General features: G+C 33.5%; 1 protein-coding gene across 1 annotated transcript in view; it reads right to left on the bottom strand.

Annotated features, from left to right (window-relative positions):
- LOC149778775 (uncharacterized) overlaps positions 1 to 23229 on the bottom strand; it is a 63969-nt gene that overhangs the window by 25174 nt on the left and 15566 nt on the right. The window contains exons 7-14 of the mRNA XM_089939532.1: positions 22502 to 22671; positions 19095 to 19316; positions 17617 to 17764; positions 14575 to 14747; positions 9686 to 9789; positions 5949 to 6174; positions 4352 to 4437; positions 1121 to 1278 (exon numbers count right to left, since the gene is read on the bottom strand). Of these exons, the coding sequence (XP_089795658.1) occupies positions 1121 to 1278; positions 4352 to 4437; positions 5949 to 6174; positions 9686 to 9789; positions 14575 to 14747; positions 17617 to 17764; positions 19095 to 19316; positions 22502 to 22671 (1287 nt within the window). The remainder of the gene's footprint in view (positions 1 to 1120; positions 1279 to 4351; positions 4438 to 5948; positions 6175 to 9685; positions 9790 to 14574; positions 14748 to 17616; positions 17765 to 19094; positions 19317 to 22501; positions 22672 to 23229) is intronic.

The following is a 23229-nucleotide window of genomic DNA, read 5'->3' as shown; positions in this document are numbered from 1 at the left end:
ATAAACTATAGGTATTACTCATGCAACCAGTGGCTGTGGTAATGGTTAAGGCTCTGGTTAAAGTTTAACTTTATAGTTACAAGTCTAAATATGTCCCAAACTCTGAGTGGATAATTATTATACTAAGAACATGGAACAAGTAAGATCTACCCTTTATATTCAAGTACTCCTACCCTCCATTTGACATACAGGCATGGTTATGGTCATTTTAGACTCATAGTTAGGCTATTATACTTGGAATATAAAATCAGAAAGCTCTGACCTTGAATACCAATGCACTCTCATATTACCTATTACCTTCAGGCAAGGTCAAGACCATTTGAAAATAAAAACACATCAGACTGGGAAGCAGACGTGGCATGTACTGTACAGCTGATTATTTGCTGGCAGAAATACGGCATTTACTACATTTAACTGGTTAATTACTGCATATAAATATGGCATGCACTTTACAACTGATTATCATACATGTGTACCCATGTCTCACTGTCTGCTAAAAATACTAATCAGATTGTAAGTATGGAGGTTTAATGGCACATCAGCACAATACTGACCATACAGTGCATATTAAAAGTTTCTATTTAAAGATTTCAAAAGATGGATGTACAGTCCAAGTAACTGTTGAAGACTACTATCCTAATCTCATAATGTCAAATCTAGTCTTTCTCATGAATTTGTACATCTCTGATATGCTAACACATATATACACATACAATTCAGTTACAAGTACTTTGGGCAATATCTTATTATCTGACAGTAGGATTAATCTGGTGAAATGTACACATAATTTAATGTTAATACCTGTTGTATTGTTCAATAAATAAGGGTGAACTGTACACATAATTGATGTTAATAACTGTTGCATTGTTGGATAAATGAGGGTGAACTGACACATAATTTGATGTTTTATCTGTTAAATGAGGGTGAATTGTACATGTAATTTGATGTTAATATCTATTGCATTGTTGGATAAATGAAGGTGAACTGTATGCATAACTGATGTTAATATTGGCTGCATTGAAGGATAAATGAGGGTGAACTGTGCACATAATTTGATGTTAATACCTGTTGCATTGCTGGATAAATGGAGTGGACTGTACACATAATTTGATGTTAATACCTGTTAACAGGAGTCCTGTTGAAGTTTAGCAGTAGCCCAATCTGATGGAAGCCAATGGAAGTCAGAACTTTCTTGATCTTTATGTTGGCCCACAGTGGACGTACAGACAAATCAGTAACCTTCAGCTGAACTTCTGGGGCATGCTTTGTCAGACTCAGCTGAAAAAAGAAAGGTATTCATTGCATATGCTGATGTACATGACACAACAAAGTGCAAGGTGTTCATTGTATATGCTGAGATATAAGATAAAACAAAGTGCAAGGTGTTCATTGTATATGTTGAGATATAAGATAAAACAAAGTGCAAGGTGTTCATTGCATATGCTGATGTACATGACACAACAAAGTACAAGGTGTTAATTGTATATGCTAAGGTATAAGATACAACAAAGTGCAAGGTGTTCATTGCATATGTGGATGTACATGACACAACAAAGTGCAAGGTGTTCATTGCATATGCAGATGTACATGACACAACAAAGTGCAAGGTGTTCATTATATATGCTAAGGTATAAGACACAACAAAGTGCAAAGTGTTCATTGTATATGCTTATGTACATGACACAACAAAGTGCAAGGTGTTCATTGCATATGCGGATGTACATGACACAACAAAGTGCAAGGTATTCATTGTATATGCTGATGTACATGACACAACAAAGTGCAAGGTGTTCATTGTATATGCTAAGGTATAAGACACAACAAAGTGCAAGGTGTTCATTGCATATGCAGATGTACATGACACAACAAAGTGCAAGGTGTTCATTGTATATGCTGATGTACATGACACAACAAAGTGCAAGGTATTCATTGTATATGCTGATGTACATGACACAACAAAGTGCAAGGTGTTCATTGTATATGCTAAGGTATAAGACACAACAAAGTGCAAGGTGTTCATTGTATATGCTGATGTACATGATACAACAAAGTGCAAGGTGTTCATTGTATATGCAAAGGTATAAGACACAACAAAGTGCACGGTGTTCATTGCATATGCTGATGTACATGACACAACAAAGTGCAAGGTGTTCATTGTATATGTGGATGTACATGACACAACAAAGTGCAAGGTGTTCATTGTATATGCTAAGGTATAAGACACAACAAAGTGCAAGGTGTTCATTGTATATGCTAAGGTATAAGACACAACAAAGTGCAAGGTGTTCATTGTATATGCTGATGTACATGACACAACAAAGTGCAAGGTGTTCATTGTATATGTTGAGGTATAAGATACAAGAAACTGCAAACAGCTTGAACTCAGATGTGCTGTTAATCTAGTTCAACCAGACTCCTGCAACCTCCATATGACATCCACCTTTTGTGGGTGTGGTAAAATGTTGCATTGATTGCAATTAACATGGGCATTTCTCACTATCTCAAAATTACCTAAACACACTTTCAGCAATCATAAAAGCCAAAAGTCTATTGGAAGATTAAAATGATATTTTAATCATCTTTTCCTAAACAGACACTAATATAGGAGATATTTATCTACCTGCCAATGAATTCGTGCCTGTTTACATTGATCTCAACATCACAATGATGTGTTATGTCATCTCATCTCATCTGCCAATCAAACCAATTTTACAAAGTTTGGGAAAGCCTCATTCTGATGTTAATAATAATAATAATAATAACAATAATAATAATAATATAAATGATGATAATGATGGCAATAATTACTTTATTTAAAGCTGATGCTCATTTGGTCAACTAACCAATTTTTTTATGAAGCATTTGGCAATTATGTGCAAATGATGTACAATTTTTACCAACTGGGGTGTCTTTAGACAAAAAAGCTATTAAAAACTAGAGTTGACTGACCTTATATAAGATGAATGGAATCATATAGTCTGGGTCCAGAAAAAACAAAACTCTTCTTATAAAATTCAGAATTTGGTTTAGGTAAATATAAATTTGTGTTTGAGATGTATGCACGTTTTTATCTTAGTTTATACGTGCATTTTCCTCATGTTAAGATTACTTTTAAGATAATCAGGAGCTAAACCACCAAACTGGTTTACTCTTTAAAAGTGTAGCTCTATGTTGAAATGAAAGCCATCAATGGGTTTAAAAAAATCTGGTGATGGTGTTTGTATACTAGTATCAAGAACAATCCAAACAACGCATTTTAGAAATTGCAGTTGTCTCCCTTGACTTACTGTATCACTATTACCCACCCCTAGACAAAAGAGCAATACTGTAAATGTGGCCATGAGAGAAACTTTGTAGAATATCCCTCTATATTCTTGGGGGAGATAAGAGTTTATTCTGGTCAAGAGATAAAGCAGTGAGTACACATTTTAATGACCTCATATTGTCAATCATGATGACAAATGGTCAAGAAGTTTTCCTTTTGAGACTGTTCTATATCTATTACTTTTAGTAATATTCTGAAGGTTTCTTTCTCAGCCTTTACTCTTACTTGACTGTAAATGATGTTTTTTTTAATTTAGCTGCATTTATCTTCATACCACTGTGTTCATGTGATCATATTATCTTCTTCAAGAATGAGGTAACAGCTTGATGACTTACTTAATGCAAAACTCACATTTTTATTTGTTTATTCAAGGCTTGCAAATTTTGTTTCCAAATCTGACAGCTGTTCTGCATATTTTCATGTTTATTTTTTGCTGACTCAGAACCATGCAAGAGCCTGGCTGAATGAGACTAAATGTTCTGACAGATTACCATGCAAGAGCCTGGTTGAATGAGACTAAATGTTCTGAGAGATTACCATGCAAGAGTCTGGCTGAATGAGACAAAATGCATTCACAGATCAGGGAGGGTCTATGCGATTCATTCACTGATTTTACTTATGGCTGTGAGTGATCCTGATCTGCCTATGCATAATGTCATGGCAGATACGAGTCAACACTGTTCACAGGTAGGTATGCATTATGCTTAGTAGATATATAATGATCTACAAGAATGCAATAGTTGAGGAAAAAATAAAACCCTCCAGGATATTTACTTCATTCATTACTTCTTGCACTATTATTCTTCATTCTAAAATATGAAATGGCTACAGAAGCTCTAACTTTCCTCAGCACAAAAACCAAAAGTCTGACAGATCTGGGTATATGCAGTTTGTCAGGAGTCATTATTAGAATAAACAATATACACCTTAATCTGCATTATGTGACAGCAGGTCAGGATATATGTTATTTGCAGTTGAATTTTAAGGAGGTACATATGGTAATGAGAAATTACCCAATGATCTTACCATATCCACAGCCAATGAGATGTTGTCCTGGGATGTGGGCAGAAGGTCACATATTGTTTGGACACACAGTGGGTGAGCACTAATTTCTAGAAAAGTGAAAAATGAGAAATATGTGAAAGATATTTAATGAACATTTTGAAAAGCTAGGATGCCAAAAAAGTGGAATATATAATTCTAGGAAAAATAGTTTCATTGTAATAAGTTAAAGGCAAGCAACAAAAGAAAAAGAAAAGAATACAGAATGCTGACCATGGTCTGACCTTGGTCCAAAGAAACTATGAGTCATAATTATAATACTGGAATTTCTGCAAAATTTCTGAAAATTATATAGCATAGACTGTAACAGAATAATTCATGGCCTTAAAAGCAGCAGTGATTACCTTGGCCTAATAAAGAAATGCTAAATATTGTATAAGAAAACCTGGAAACACAGGAATGTAAACTGTATGTACAATCTCTTACAAAACAATGCCAGTATTTTCAAGCCATTGTGGGTAAGACTGGCATCTTATTCCTTGATTGCTACTTGACAGTCTTTTTAAATAATAAACATGTACCAGTCACACCCACACAAAGCACTGATCTAGCAGTGCATATTTCTCTATATTAATATAGTAATATATAATAGTAATATAAGAATAGAATGAAAATGAACTTCATTCATTATTCCATACCAATATTACCATTCCTATAAATAGTTTATTTATATACCTACTAATGACTTATGTAAATCAAGTATATAACGTGATATCATATTTCTTCATAAAATACTTTTCAAGCACAGGTAAGAATTACACAAAGAACCAGTGACATTTGTTCCATGCACTGATGCAAGAGCACTGCATAAAGTATATGTAAAACCAAGATTATTAAAACAAGACTTTATCCCCTTTATTGTCCCTTCATACAATCATGTGACCCCTTATGGCCAATCAGAAACAAAGTAACAATTCTACAGCTGAATAATGTAGCACAGTAATTCCTCTTATGATGCTGTTCATGAAAGTCATAAATTAAAAGTAAGGCCACTCTTTTACTGAGAAAGTTTCAACTAGGCTGTGTCACAATAAAAACATATTATTTAATGATACTGAATGACATAATAATAAAATCTAACCCATGTAGTACTACCGCTCCGGTGGCCTAGTGGTTATAGCATCTGCCTCGAATGTGGGAGGATGAGGGTTCGATCCCCGGCCAAGTCATACCAAAGACTTATAAAAAGGGTACTAACAGTTGCCTTGCTTGGCGCTCAGCAATAAGAGGTTAGTGTTAGGACTGGTTGCCCTGGTGTCAGGATAATGTGACTGGATGTGACATCAGGCTACATGTCTGCAGCATGATGCCCCAGTGCTAGACATGACTATAAGCTGTCACACTGCAGACATTGTAGCAATATGACTGAAAAATTGTTAAAGCTAAGTTAAAAATCCAAATCACACACACACACGTAGTACTAAAATGAAGTGAAATAAATTCAGTAGCAATAATAGAACAAAATTTAATGAATTTAATAAGAGCATGACCATTCCCACATATTAAAATGGGCAACAGTATAATGAGGAACTTTATAGTGAGGGGTTACTGTAATACATACCAAGTAGAGCCCTCAAAGCATCATAGGTTGGAATGAGGAGTCCATCTTTGTTCCAGTGGGGGTAAACCACATAGGGGTTGCTGAGATTGATTCCTGAGGCTTGGAAGTGGAATCCTAACAGTTTCAGAAGGTCAAGGCCACCTGCACCCTTGGTGATGTTCTCAGACAGTATTGTCGTCTGCTTGTTGTTCTCTTCTGTGTGCAGACGCTTTAGTGCACTGTCAAGCTGTGAGGAAAGAAAATAAAAGAAACTAATGATGCGTAGATGTTGTGAATTCAATTACCATATATACTCCTGAGTAATCTGTGTTGTCCATCTGCAAACTGCACAGACCCAGACCTACCACTGCATAATGTGCTGGCAGATCTGGTCTATATAGTTTGTTTGGAATAATTAGCAGAACAAACAACACAGACCCTGATCTGCTGGCACATTATGGGATTGTACATCAGGGTGAATATTTTTTTGTAGTTAGATTTGACTTAAAGATAAGTACTTATATTAATTACTTAATTGTTCCTTTTCATAAGGAAATTATCTGAGTGCAAATAATGAACTTAGAATCAATGCATACAATTTAGAGGCCATTTGTACATATATACGGCATATGAGTACTTAATGCATGTTTAAAATACAATTTGAAACTTTAGTTTTCACATCCAAATACAAAAGTGTGATCATATTTGAGGAAAAGATTACTTACAGTGTACATACATGTATAGATGAGCTCATGCTCCCCCCCATTAAATACTGATGATCAGCTTTGAAATTTAGTCAAAAAGCCTACTTAGAGTATGCAGTAGTAGTTCATACCCAAGCGGAAACAGATCAATAATCAGATCTGAAATTTAGTTAAAAAAGCTCTAACTGGAAAATCCTACATGGAGACAGATTTAAAGTATAAAGATACAGATAAAACTGAAATTACATAGCTGTACTAAGAGTGATTGCACTTTGTTTAAATCTACAAATACATATATCAAGTGAAAGACTTTTCATAAAACTTTCCCCATGTCATTATTTTGTAGATGCACGAAACATATTAGCTGCTCTGTATAATGTTCTTATTAATTTCTTATTTGACATTGGAAATGCCTCTAAATGAGATATTTAACTTGAGTTCCTTGAAGAGGCTGATGCTTCACTCAAACGAACAAAAACAATTTATGAGAATTCACATAAAGTTTCATCTACCAACATTCATTTTAACTCCTGAATATTGAACTTATCCAAGATGTTCTTAAGAAACTGCAACATACCAAATTTTGGTAACAAAAACTCTAATGTCTGAGTCAACAGCTTTACTACACCGCTCTGGTGGCCTTGTGGTTAGAGTCTGTTCAAATCCCGGCTGAGTCATACCAATGACTTATAAAAATGGTTACTAATAACTGCCTTGCTTGTTGATCAGCATTAAGAGGTTAGTGTTAGGGCTGGTCGGCCTGGTGTCTGGATAATGTGACTAGGTGGGACATCATGCTACATGTCTGTGGCATGATGCCCTAGGGCTATACATCACTATAATCTGCCACACTGCAGACATCATAGCACTATGACTGAATTTTTTTAAAGCTACGTTAAAAATCCAAAATACTCACACACACAAGGTACAAAAAACTTAACCATGGCCCTTAACCTTTAACCTGATATAATGGATCATCATGAGCTCAAATTCTGTCATGATATACCTACATGCTAAGTTTAATCCAAAATTAATCTCTTTTTGAGGATTTTTTTTGTTGTTGACAGAAACAGAATTATTCAAAGTATATTTTACATAGTCTGTGAATTCACTTTTGGTGGGGTACTAATATTTGTTAATTTTGGCAGTTGCTATAAAACATGAATTTGAGAACCCAACAAACAATGGCAGTTCTGAAGAAACTTAAGTACCTCTTCCCAATTGCAAAAATTTAAGTATCTATTAATAGCAATTTTATTGTTTTACAAAATGATGAAAATTGATACCCACTACCATATATGAATTCAGAGAATTCACAAGATGGGTTGGATACAAATCCATATTTGTTTGAGTTATCATGATCACATGCCATTACAAAATAAACAGAATCAAAGTTATTGACCTTTAAATCATTGTCAAAGCACTGTCTATCAACATGTTTATCAAAAAATGACTAAACACAAAGTCTGATCAAAATTCATTTGTACATGTACAAGCCACCATAATCATAATGAGGTAAGTAATCCAATTATCCTCACAGCTTTGTGGTCCTTACATGTTATGTCACTTTCATAACCATTGGCTATTATAACCAATGATAATTCTCATTTCTCAAGATGAAAATAGATACCAGCTGAGAAGTACAGTATTGTTAAGTTCAAGTCAGCATGACATCCAGTCACCAGAAGGTAAAACGGTATACTGGTCTTTGTGGATTCTTTCTCATAGATTACAAAAAATCTACTTGAATGGGTACCAGATTAAAAAAAAAAAAAATGGTTCATCATGTGACCAGATCACCTCTGTTGCAAAAAGTCATCAGACATTCTAAGTTTATAAGGAAAAGTGAAAGTGATTTGACTCACTATTGAGAAATGCTGATATCAGAATGCTTAAAAAATAAACAGTGTCAGTATATATTAAACTGTGGTGAGCAAAAAAATTGAATCGACAGCCATATGTTTGTGTCCAGATTTTACATACAAGCTGGTTTTGCACCATGATTTTTGATTATTCATATATTATTTTAACAACATTAACATATGTTATATTAAACTAAGTCCAAAACCTGAAAACACTCCTGTGATTTTCAATAAAAAAAACTACATATTTAAAAGTCTGTTACACACTTTCACATTTTATATGTAGTTATTACTCTCATATGTATGATCTCACTCTAGAAAGGCCACCCATCTGATAATGCCACTTACATTCTTCCATGTCACTTAGAAGGCGAAGTGATAACAAAGAACTGCTAATGGAATAAGGATGGATGGATTGATTACAGATGGATAAAGGACAATGAACACAGTATCATCATGTTCAACTAAAAAACCAGGTATATTTCCTTATCTTAGTGATAACCATTTTTGTGAGGAGTGTACAATGACTGTATAATGACTGAATGTCATATGCCAGAGATTTCTAATAAGACTGATTTTTTGACTAACTGCAAAATTACCAAGTTGGATAATGGCAGTTTTTGCTAAGAAATTCATATTCAGACTTGAGAAATAAATCTAACTCAAACCTATACATGAATATTGACCTGATTCACTTCTTAAGTCATTTGCACTGCAACAGGCCTGTTATTTCCTTAGGGTTTTCATAAAGAGCTCAGTGTAACATCTTCCAATGAATTATATAGTTCCCTGCTTCAACCATGTTCGGGAGAAGACCATTGCTTATAAGTCAGTTCCAACTGCAAACAAAACCTACCGCATCTGTCTTTGCATAATACACAAGCATATCAGGGTATATGTATCTTTATGTACTTATTACTCATAAAAACTGATCAACACATAACTACAAGCACATTATGTGATGCCAACTCTGGGTCTATGCAGTTTGCAGCTGGACTCAACTTATAAGCAAGTGTATATGGTATCACTGTATCATTACACCCCAGAGTATATATGGTAAAACATAATCACAGTAGTGATCCATAAAAATGCCACTCCATGATAACTATATGCAAGGAAAAAGCAATCCATATTTTACTAACACAAACCACACTGTACAATAAACATAAATATAGATACACAGCATACATACGAGATCAATAAGTTCAGGCAGTACTTTAGACTGCCTCTTGTGATGCTGGAGAAGTAGTCCCAAAATCAGCTGGAGCTGCTTTAGGTTCTCCTCCTTCTTGGGAACTAGCAAATAAAAACATCAGTCATTACCAGATACCATTCATGAGGTAAGTATTACCTTACTGAGTTATAATTACACGTGGATCAGTTCTATATACCCTGTTGCTGATTAAAAAACCCAAACCACCTCAATAAATACATTATCAAGTTAAGAGATGGTGTTTGTTAAGTCATCAAGATGGAAATAAATGGGTTGACTTATGTTTGATTTACTAATATCAAAATTTAACACTGAGGTCATGAACATTAAAAAATTAGCCTGTACATGTATTTGAATTCATCAACGCCTGATCGGAATATGAAACCATGATTAAAACATGAAAAGTCAAGAGCTACAGTAGATAGATACAAGCAGCCATGAATGTGAATCTGAACAGTTGTAAGTGTAATTACAATCTTCTCACTAAAACTAAAGTAGAGCAGACACAAATCATAATCTATTATTTCTTGATGTTACTTCTCTACTTTTTGAGTACTTCAGAAAAACTGTAAAACTCTGACAAAAAAGTTACCATGACATCATATGGAATTTAACAGATTGTATATACTCGCTTATAAGTTAAGTCCAACTGCAAACAACACAGACCCTGATCTGCAGTTACATAGTGCACCAGAAGATCAGGGTCTATGACACTTGTTTTACTCATTATTCCTAATGAACTGTACAAAACCAGATTTGCTGGCACATTATGTGATGGCAAATCCAGGTCTATGCAGTCTGACTTACAAGCAAGTATATACAGAATACTAAACTTAGAATATAGAACAGAAAAGACATTGCAACATCAAATCTATGTCCATACTGACTATACATTAAACTCTGCTAAATATGGAGAAAAAAAAACACCAAGTCTGAACATAAAAATACAATTAATAGTCAGTACTACCCTTCTAACAAAGGATATTAGTCAGTCCTACCCTTCTAACAAGGGACATAATTAGTCAGTCCTACCCTTCTAACAAGGGACATAATTAGTCAGTCCCCTAACTCATCTATGTTTAAATCTTATAGTTATTCAGAAAATAATTATATTCAACGCAATCCATTAATTTTCATGACTATTGTTAGAAAAATGGATCAAATTCAAAAACTTATTAAGTATTATAGCAGCATAACATCAGGTCATAGTGACCTACTTTTGTCAGTATACCCTTTCAAGAATGGAACATTTAAGTTGTATCTGTACATGTAATATTATTTGATACTTCATTCTAATTGCAAAAAGTCATATGCTGACACAGCTAGCACCAACAAACAAGACTGACATTAATACATATGTCTCATATCTGCTTTACAAACAAGAAAAATATTGCTTCATATATTGATATAATTCTGAATCAAACCTTCATGCATTTCTGTACTTTATTTGTTCAAATTTATTTAGAGGGAAGAAGACCTAATTATAAAATAAACTGCAAAATAAGGCAACTACAATACAATATTAATAAAGTACATGTATGCATATTTTGTTTTCAACCTCTGTGTTGTCATTTCTTATGCCTTTCCAAACTCTTTCCTTTGAGTTCCTTTTTATTTGTAAGATTTGTTATTTGGGGACCCTTTGGGAAATCTCCTAACATACCAGATAACTGATATTTGTATGTGCTGCTAATATTTGTAAATAATCTATATGTATACTTGTTTTCTAAATAAGTCTCTCAAAAGAATACACAAACAGGCAAAATACTATATCTCCTCTTAACTTCACTGGCAAGGGGAAACAATTCTGTAGAAGTAAAAGTAACCTGTTTCCATATTTATCTTAGCAAAGTGAAAACAAAACTTTTTATCACCACAAGAACACTTTCTGTGCTAGCATCTATTTGCTGAATGAAAATGCTGTATGTCTGATCTCATGATTGGATAAATCAGGTTTTTAAGGCATTTAAAAAAAAATTAGATGTCATTAGAGGAAATCAGAAAAAGAAACAGCTTCCCAGTCAAATCAGTTGTATTATATAAGAATGTGAGAAACATTATAAATTTAGAAAGAGGCTGAGATTAATTAATGACTAAAGAAGTTATTTTGTGATTACATTAATGGTCAAGAGATACATAATGTTGATATACTCTGGAGTGATTCAACACAAGCAGAGAAACAAAAACTGAAATAATAAATGTGTACACATGCACATATATATATATATATATATTTTATATATATATATATATATATATATATATATATATATATATATATATATATATATATATATATATATATATATATATATATTATTTATCCTACAGATGTGCTTTTTGCAGAGCCAGACAGAACACAGTACATTTAAAATTTGAAAGTACTATTTATATTCACTTACAAGTTGAGTCCAGTTGTAAACAACATACAAATGATCTGCTATTGAACAATGTGGCTGCAGATCAGAGTTTGTTCTGTTTTTGTTGTACTGATTGGTCCAAACAACTGTACAGACCCAGATCTGTCAGTACAATTAGCTATGGCAAATCTGCAGCTCTGCAGCTTACACTTGGACTTGATTTATAAGTGAACAAGTATGGTAAATAAACGTAATAAAACTTGTACATCAAGAAAAGTGTATCGAATAAAAGCTCCAAGCTGCAAACCAAGTGGGGAAGGATTTTCTTCGAACCCAGCTGGGAAGGAGATTTAAAACTTGATAAAAAAAAATAACCTAAAGGATCCTGAAGTTTGATTATAGTCTCAGATGTTCGCAACATTTAATCAATATTACCAAATTCTTATTTTATGATTAATGGCTTTGCACACACATTAAAATTTGCAATTTAAACCTTAGTAGATATGACGAAATGGTTGCACCAAGCACTAATAAAATTCTTTGAGTGAAGCAAATATAAGAGTTATCTCCTTTGTTTTAGCTCCAAATTTTAAAAAATTAATAAATAAATAAATAATTTTAAAAAATTAGTACCAGTATTGATTATTTTGGTGTACTGGATTGTATCTGACAAACATTTCAACACAAAATATAAAAAGTATCAGTCATGGGAAGATAGAAAACAACTTAGATAAAGAGAAAAGAGATCCAGTTATGGAATAAAGTGCTCCATCCACTTTTGGCAACTTTTCATACAAGTAGGAAAATGGGGAAATTTGAGGTTCACATGGACTACCCTGTTTACAGAACAGATGGGACACAGAGACTTCATTTATGCTCAACAAGGGTGAAAAATTAGAGGAAGCACTGTAAACATAAATAGCAGTAAAAAAATAGCATTGATATTGATACAAATATTGCAAGCAACATGCAATTATATTGTGATTAAGCATGCCTTTCAAGGTTATATTAAAGATAGCATTCACAATCTAACCACAGCTTCAACCACCTTCTTTTGTGAGGAACAACCACTTCCCTTGCCCTGCAACAAAATCTATGGTTACAAACTCTGAACTACCATATATACACTCTTATAAGTCAGCCTAGCCCAACTGCAAACTGCACAGACCCAGATCTGCTGTCATATATTGTGCTGGCATTTCTGGGTCTATGCAGTTTTTTAAGAGTAATGAGTAGAACAAGCAACATAGACAATAATCTGCTGGCATATAATGTGACAGCAGATCAAGATTTTTGTTATTTGCAGTTGGACTAGACTTATAAATCAGTATATACAATAACTACAAAAAATTAATAGAACAAAATTTTTTATCACATGACAACATTAATATGCTGTTTTGTCAATTCATTTAATGTCAGTGTCATAGCTGATATAACGTCAGTGCAATATTGTAGCATTAGATCATGCAAGATGAAAACATAGTATTGAAATCTCCCTATATGAAATTTCATCATACCGCTGAATGTTATTACGGACCGATATGAGCATAATATGTCATGTGATAAATGAAATCTTACATTAGTGCTCATTTTATCTGTAGTTTATTAAACAAGCTGAACCATGTTGATGTTATCCTTGAAAAGTGCAGATATATGTTTCATAAATTTCATTTAAACTGAACATTCATGTAAGATTTATTCAAATGCTTTAAATAAAATACTCATAAGTACATATATATTATAGAATAGAATTTTTTAAAGTTTTTTAAGCTTCTCCTTTTTGTATATGACATAAAGCTAAACTACATTAATTTTTTAAAAAATGATCAATAAATTAAAACAAAATTGCTATGTTAGATGCTAAAGACAAAATTAGCTAAAATTTTCAATTTCACATATTTTGTGCTTGACACATGAACAGCACAAATTCTGAAGCATGCTAGCGATGACCTTTAACTACCCACAGCAAAAGTATATTAATGTCTGTCTATGTGCAATATACATCCAACTACAACAACTGTAGATTCTGCTCTAACATCACAAAACATACTGTCAGATCTGGGTCTACAGTGTTTGTCGGAAATAATAAGACAAGGAAATAGCATAGATCCAGATCTACTGGTGCATTCTGGGATGGCTGACAGGTCTGGATCTATGGCCTTTACAGCTGGTTGTGCACTGCCAACTAACAAATCAAATAAATGTGCTTGAGCACTGACAAAACATGTAATCCAGACTTTTGTAAAAAGTTGACACACAAAACCAAGACTAAAAAAGAAATTTTACATATTCAAGAAATGCAATCTGTTTGCACTTCAACTGCATCTCATAAATATTCTATTTGATTTACACTAAACTGTTTATCATCTCAAAAAGCAACATTCAAATCAAAGGTGGTTTACTTAAAGCACAAATCCTATGGAAAGAATAATGGCAGAAATATTTGTGTACCATATTCAGTTTAAGGACATGCAAAACAGTGAAAAAGGTTTGCTAATGGTGATTTACCTTGAGGCAGAATAACCTTAGGGTTAAGATAATCTTTCCCAATTTCTTCTTGAACTCTGGCCTCTACTCTGTTGATGGTCTGATCCAGCATGGCATGCCGTACCTGACTAAGGTCAATGTATACATCCTTTCCAATAAGAACAAAGGCACTCCAGTAGAATGGACTGCTGTACCTTCACAAACAAAACATTTGATACTTCAGTTATTTAAATGTAATAGCTCACGCAGTTTTCAGAAGATTGAAAATTTTAAAACTTTGGAAAAATAACTGAACTGGGTGATATTACAGCAATAGTTTAATAGAAACTAATAAAAAGATCGGACTTGACACCATAATGTTTTGTAATCATTTCTTTGCACTTGAGTCTATCCCTCTCAGATAAATTCAAAGAAATAGCTTAACTTTTTCACTGACCTTATCATTGATGTCCACAAAACACTTAAAATTATTATATATTTTTGTGTGGTTACTTTGCAAGATATCTTCTTAAGCTGAAGGTACCTGAAATAGATGCAAGCACATAACTGCAGTGGAAGCAGTAGCGTCTTCTCATCAGAAGCCTGATTAAACAAAAATCACTTAAAAACCTCAATGTTATTGACAGTGGGAAAGAACCCAAAACATTTTCAAAGGGAAAGAACACAAAACAATTTTTTGAAGGGAAAGACTTGTTAATAAAATACACTTTGCTATAAAACTATATGATGCAAATTAATTAAGAACAAATGGAGATGAATGGAGATAAATGCAACTAGTTAGGTGCTGAAACTTGATACGTTTAATAAGTTTTCCGACTCAATGAAGAATGAATGCCTCAATTGGGGATGGGCAAAATATGGCCAACTGGCAGGAACCAACCCATGACCTGGTTTTATCCTTTAATTTACATCATAGGCTGTGGCTTAAAAAATTACTTATCCAGCCTGTGCCCTAGAGGAATTTGCCCAGACCTAAATTACTGAAGTATAAGCCTAAATGTCTTGGACATTTCTTGCATTACACACAAATAAGTGCACATTGTATGGATACCAACATCTTTAGACTAAGAGTTGTAAAAACTGATCAAAACTGCTTGGGTTCCAAAATAAACAAATGACACACCAAGAAAAACTAAAGTGAACTAAATGCAAGTCAGACCTGCCAACCATGACAAGTCCGTCTCAGTAAGGCAGTTGATTTTTTTTCTGTAAGATTAACCAGTTTTCAGTAAGATGTAACAAAATATCAATAACTGCTATTGTCAAGCTGGAAAATAGAATTCAAAGTCTGATGCATCAATGATAAACATTATGTTCAACTGCACAAGTTTATAAAGTATGCGTAGACTTTATTTACCACTAGTATGGTTGCACAAACTCTAGTTCAAAACCCTATCCAGCTCAATGGCTTATTACTATCTCTCAACTTAACATAATTCTTGGAAATTCTTTTCCATTTCATAAGACAACAGCAATCATATCTCCCACCATAAGACATACTCAAATTGGTATGTGATGTCCAATAAACGTAATTGTGTCTTTTCCACCTTTCATTCACAAGAACCTGAATACTCCATTTTATTCTTCTGTGTTGATTATTAACACTTTTCTAGAAGCTTATTTTCCCTTCCATCTTAAACATGCATCACCTTCTGGATGCCATTTTTAAAAATTCTATAATCAACAGTTTGATCATGCAGACGCTTCGCATGAACAAACAGGTGCAATTTGAAGTGTCTGGGGTGCTGCTGTAAAGTTAGTTTGGTTTCCTGACTAATTTTACTAACTCTAAGATGAAACCCGGATCCAAATAAAACACAGATGAATTATCCAGATGTTTTGGCAGCAATCATTTTAAGTGTAATTTTCATTACACTAATGGCAAAATCATAAGAGTTGGCAGGTCTGGCAAGAACATGTAATCTAGCAGAGCTGTCAAAATTTTAGAAAACTTCTACCGGGTACCAATCAATCCTAATGATAAGGTACCTGGGTTCCTGATAAAAGGGAAAGTGTATTAAATTGTATAAACCTATAGTCAGCATTTTTTTTTTACAATTCACAATATCTGACAAATTTCACTATCTAATATCATTGCTACAAAGTCCAAGAAGTCCTCCTCATTGTCTGAGGTCAAAATAAAGTATTTCTGGTTGGCTAACTGTCCATGTTTTTCATTACCAAACCAAGCACTTTTTCCTGAAGATAAAAAAAAAATACAAATAAAAAATACAGAAATTGATTTGTGCATCCATTTGAGTCAGTTTTGCATAGTACCTGAAGCATGTAGTACATTCTATATACTAATATTATAATGTAGATGTTTAAAACAAACAACACTATGATATTAAAACCAGTGCAATAGGAAACATAAATATTTTTTTTTCCCTATACAGTTCTGAAATCCTCCATCATCATTTAGTAAATCATCATTGTCTGTATAGTTGTTGGAAATATCGTCTGACTTCTTGACCTCACTTTCAGATGCGGATGTTTATTGACAGACTGAGCTTGTGCTTTGCAAGTAACACATCAGTCATACAACTTGTGATATTAATGAAAGGTTGCAACTGAACACAAGTCAGTTCTGCGGCAAGATCAAACAACCACCCTCTGTTACTTACCAGTGAGCTACAAATGTGGTGCAATCAAAGGGTCGTCATGTGAGAAAACAAGCTAAGGGATTAAGGTCAAATATTTATTGTAAGCATCACACCTCTGCTTGGCAATGAAAATGTACACATATTCAAGACTCAGTCAAAAAGGCTGTCAACTTGAAAACAAAGTGAGTGTTGCCTTAACATGCACTGGAAGAAAACTTGTATATGGTAAATGGATACCCTAATGCTCCTTTTATTACCTGGAGGACTAGACTTAATTTTTTTAATAAAAATATCAGAAAGAACCTTAATAGGGAGAAATGTTCTTAAAATCATGGACACACTTGATTTGGTTGACTATCTTAACTTGTTTTGTTTTTTAAGAATATGATCTTCCTATTAAATGTAATTCTGAAAGTATGGAGGTACAATTTATAAACTAATGACTGTTTTGTTTCACTACCTGTTATCTTCCGTTAGTGCCTTGATAGCTGCAGAGGCAGCTGCTGTTGCTTTGGTACCATTCTGGAGGGCCATGTAAAAATGGTAGTAGAACTTTTCCATAATCAAATTGGGAAGTGGCCACAAGCATACCAAAACACACTGAGCACCTGAAAGAAAGAATCACCTTTATATCTTAGAAAAATCTTACAAGCATAAAGGGCAATTAGGATGAAAATTCAAACCTAAGTTAAGATGTCTGGTAATATGAAGTCTTAGGCATTATTGTCTTTGAATTTTTATGATTTTTCTATTTTGTCCAATACATCTAAGTATATCAAAGTATTCATTTTTGAAGGTTACAAAATGGAAAGCTTAATCATTCATAATAAAACATTTTCTGTTTTCTCAAAATGACAGAAAGCTGTCAAATCTGGATTGACAATTTTACAATTTTTCAAAACTATTTTGGAACAAGGATATCTCTATCATTTTATAACCTATTTATACCCCAAAAAATCACAGAATAGCTGAATATATATGTCCTTGTGAAATTGTTCATGATTTTTGAAGAAATACTTTATTTTAATGTCATAGCTTTCTTAGTATATAGATGGAACTCAAACCTTAAAGTCAAAACATTGCGAATCTTTGCCACAATAAAAACTCCCTGGACTGGTTCACTATTTGTAATATATATCACAACTCATTAGAAACATCTCACTGTATTGAAACCACAGTCACAAATGTGAACAAAATTTTTACATTTTTAAAGTCTCTTAAAAGCAACTATAATTCAAATGTTCAATTGAGCTGAATTATCTACTTTATGTCTTACAAAATATTTAATCTTATATATCTCTCTCTCACAGACATCGAGAAATTTTGAAAATAAAAGATATGTGTACACAAATTTTACAGTCAGCCATTCTTCTGACTTTAATTGCCCAATAAGTTTTACCAGATCTATGAGAGTAACTAATACAAATACAGCTCTCCCCTGTCATAACACAGTAGTCACAGGCCATAACTAATATCAGCTTTTTGTACTGAACTGCATTGTATTGAGAAATTAGGTGCATTGAGAATAGAGTCATGTATCAAATGAAGGTACAACGAGCAATTTCAAAATTTGTTAAATAAAGCATTTTGAAAAGGAAATAAGGCTGTAAGACCAAGTTACACCTTGTTTTCTTTCAACCTATGTTGTTATACACTAGTACAAATTTTGTTCGAAAAGTCCAAACTGGTATAATGTTTTATCTGAAATTGCATTGTAACAAGGTATATTATAGGTATATTATAATGGCAGATGCCTGTATATGAACCTGTTTTGGTTTTTAATTTTAAAAAATTAATCAATATATAGTCTATATATTCATCCCCATTTTCTTCAGATTTGTTTCTTAGCATACAAATTTCATTGGTCACTAAACATTTTCCATCTAGACATTTCACTAAAGTTTGATAACATTTTGTAATAATCAAAATGAGCTGTACCTGCTGACAGAAATACACTTGGCAGTTGGTATCCTGCTTGAAGGGGAGTTTTTCTCTCTGGACCATGGCCAACACTGAGTACGACAAGTTGTGCTATCAGATGCAGGCCGAGTATTTCATCAGACGTGATCAGGTATGATGATTCTGGTGCTGCTCCATCCCAAACCTGGACTGGGTTAGGTGTCATGCACAAAAGACCTTTCTGCCAGCAGCCATAGGTAGCTTCAAATACAAAAGTGTTAAGCAGGACAAATTATAAATTATCATAAAAATATAGTATTTTATCTGAAAACCAATATTAAACAGAAATAATGGCTATGTTTTGTAAATTTTCTAACTAACACTTATGGTAAGTTTATCTCTAAAATACATCCAGATGTTGCAATTTTCAAAAATATGAGAACTCCACCTGACCTTTACTGAAGTATTTAAATTAGTAATGAAAACCTCGTAGGGGTTTTACTAGATTACTTTGGGGTATACCATACATAAGGAAATTTTGGCATGATTTAATTTTTGAAAAATGTGCAATCTGGTCAAAGATCACAAATACTTAATTATATATTAAGACACTAGCACAAAACTGACAATCACAAAGCCATAAAAAGGAAACACAAAGGCTTTTTATTCATAAATATTTGACATAAACTATTTTTTGTCATTATAGGTTACTGCATCTGTTTGAGAATATATGAACAAGTTTTTTTTCAGAATAATACTGCATGACCTTTGCGAGTACAGTATTATTCAGAGAAAACAAGTTCATATTTTCCCATACAAATGCAGTAACCTTTTTATTATATACTCATTTTTATTATTCAACAGAGGGCTTAATTATAACAAAATACACAACAAAAAACAAAGTAACTGAATTTATTCTGTATTTCAAAATAAATACACAAATGTATATTCATCAAAACACAAAAACAATATTAATGCCCACATAGCACTGCCCATCAACCTCTGAACTTTGTCACATGCTAGATAATAGTTTTTTTTAAAGAATTGTTGTTTTGGTCTACTTAAAAATGACATTTTTAATGAATGTGCATTGCAACAACTTTTCAATTTGGGCTGGAAGGGGTGAATTTTGTTTTTATTTTGATCCAACTCAATATTATGTGATGTCCATTTAGTCAGTGGAAATAATACTTTTTTGTCACCTTGGCTTATTGGTTGAGGCTCTTAGTTTCCTCCCAAAACCTTCAGCTGCATTTTTTCTCTTCATAGTATGAACCATACTATTTGCAAAAAGATATAATACTTCTCCTAAATAACTGTTTCAATGATTAGAATGGTATTTTCAATTACCACATTTTTCATGTTTGTTGTTGACATTGCGAATATCATATTTATTCATGTGCTTGTCCACATCATTAACTTTATCATCTATACTTTCAAATGGATGAAACAGCCTGTTTAGTTTATTTACAAACATATTTAATCAACCAAAACCTAAAGTATTTACTATATGAGTGTACATGGTTTGCTTACAAAGTAGATCCTGATATACTAAACTATTTTTAGGCACATGTGTCATGCACATGCATGCAATATCAAAGTGTTCAGTGTCCTAAAATACTGCGCGATTCTGACATGTAAAATTTATGGAGACAAAAATAAGCGCATAATAACTGTAGCTTTCAGTCATGTCTGTATCACTGCCAGTATCAGGCATTCAACAGTAAATAGGGTATTTAAATTTGTGGTTGCTCTAACAACCACAAAAACTACACAGATTGGTGGCCCATGCACAAAAATGAATTTATTCTAATCTATATTTTCTTCTGTCAATGACAACTGTCAACTGCTCTATTCTTATTTCATACGATCTATCATGTTCAAGTTTTAGTTCTGCCAATTTTGATGATTACTATAATTCTTTATATACTTTTCTCTATTCTTCTAAATATAGCCATGAATCAAAATAATACTAAAACAAAAGGATATGATCAGCTCGAATTCATACTGTAAATTTATTAACTTATGAAAAATGTTAATCTTGTGAACTTCTTTAATTCTGTATCTTCAAAACATAAATCTTGAAAATTAAAAAGCACTTAATTATGTTTTATGTTCCTTCATGATCTTTACTGTTAAAAGTATATTAACTCATTAACCCCTGGAGGTTTTTGTCAGGAGCTATTTCTGAAGACATCTTAATACATCAACTTACAAGAGATTTCCTGTTAACCTAATGCCTAATTGTGTTAGAAACATCCTTTTTCATTGGATATTTCACTCGCGCATTAGCAGAAGGGCAAAGTTGGATTTTGTATAAAAAAATGTTTGCTTAACGGACCCATCATTTTCGTACTGAGACCACTCTTTATTCCAAATGCCCATCTTATCCTACTTATTTTGCAAAGGTTCTCCTGTCTGTGTGCATTTCAGATCAGTCTGCATTAGATATTAGGCCAAAAAACCTAAAATCTGGACACAAAATCAGATTCCAACTATGGGCGAATTCTGGGTGGAAAAAAATCAGAGGCTACTACCTCCTGATGAGTAAATGCAGCACCGGGGGTTAATGAGTTAACAAAGATTTTGGAAATTCTGTACAAACTGTCAAGGAATGGCTAAATTTGTAATTTATGTGCAATCTCGATGCATAAGTGATTAAATGCACAAGGAATATTCAAATTTGGTGACATCAAAATGCAACCATTAACTCAACCCCTGGAGGTTTCTGTCATTTTCGCCTGAACTGTGAGCAGGAAACACATTTCGGGGGCTATTTCTGAATACATCCTAATACATTGACTTCCAAGAGATTTCCAATTAACCTAATGCCTAGTTGTGCTAGAAACATCATTTTTTCATTGGCTATTTCACTCGTGCATGAGCAGAAGGGTAAAGTTGGAATTCATTTTTATGTTTTTTGCTTAGCGGACCCATCATTTTAGTATCGAGACCACTCTTTATTCCAAATGCCAATCTTATCCTACTTTTTTGCAAAGGTTCACCTGTTTGTGTTCAGTTCAGACCAGTCTGCCTTAGATCTGAGGCCAAAAGTCTAAAATCCGGACACAAAATCGAATTCTGACCATGGGCGAATTTTGCGTGGAAAAAAATGAGGTAAAAGAAATCAGGTTTTTCCCTCTGTATTTTGTAGTGCAACTAGAACATCCAGATTATTTGGTATGATCGTAGAGCTACATATGTCTACCTTTCTATAATACCACCCATTTTAGTGTATCATACATGACCTTGATTCCACAGAGCTCAGTAGTAGGCTACTACATTCTGATGCATAAATGCGTCGCTTGGGGTTAATGAGTTAAAGAAACCCAATTCCACTACTATTTGTGAACATATGCACTGAATGGCTGGATAGAATGGTGAATGGGCAGTGTCTTAATATGATATGCTCCACTTTACAACTTAAACATTAACAATTACTGTACCAATGTGAACGACAGTAGCCTGCTGCACTTCGAAAAGGAAGTTTTCCTTTGTTGCATCTGGTCCCATAAGGGGCACTACTTCCATGTAGTCAGCCACAGCCAGTACTTCTCGTTTAGCTGCAGCCAGTTCTGCCAAGCCTGGTTTCCAGGTTGAATCATGAAGTGTCATACTGAATAAAGCAAAAAGTGTAGTGAAATGATAAAGTTCTTCATGGCAACCAAAGTTGATGTATTTAGTGTACTGAAATGACAAAGTTCTGAGTGGCAACCCAAGTCATTAGTAAAAAAAAAGGAATCTAGAATAGTCTGCCAGTTCTTGCTGGAGCATGAGAAGCCCAACAGCAGGTGTTTAAAATATGTATGAATGTTCTAGAAGACAGCTGAATTTACCAATCTGTAAAATGACAATCACTGTTTTACATGACAAACATCTGGAGATCTTTTTTTTTACAAGAAAATTGTTGGCTGTTCAACGTATATATACAATCTTGGGTTTGGAGTGGAGAAATTCAAAGTCACCATGAACAGAAGCTGCAAGCGTAGCTATAAAATGCACTGGAATCTATCTATTGCTACATAAATAAATCCTTTGTTCATATTGACAACCACCTTAATAGTGCATTTTTTATATCATAATCCACTTATGCTGATATTTGGCCCATGTACTGTGTGCTTCGATACATTCAGATAGTCATGCTACTTCACTAGATACATTTGACCAACCTTTG

The sequence above is a fragment of the Sinohyriopsis cumingii genome, chromosome 17, assembly GCF_028554795.1.
Source record: "Sinohyriopsis cumingii isolate HCF-2022 chromosome 17, ASM2855479v2, whole genome shotgun sequence".
NCBI classification, from domain to species: domain Eukaryota; kingdom Metazoa; phylum Mollusca; class Bivalvia; order Unionida; family Unionidae; genus Sinohyriopsis; species Sinohyriopsis cumingii.
The sequence above is the reverse complement of the archived record's forward strand: the minus strand, read 5'-3'. Positions and strand labels throughout refer to the sequence as shown.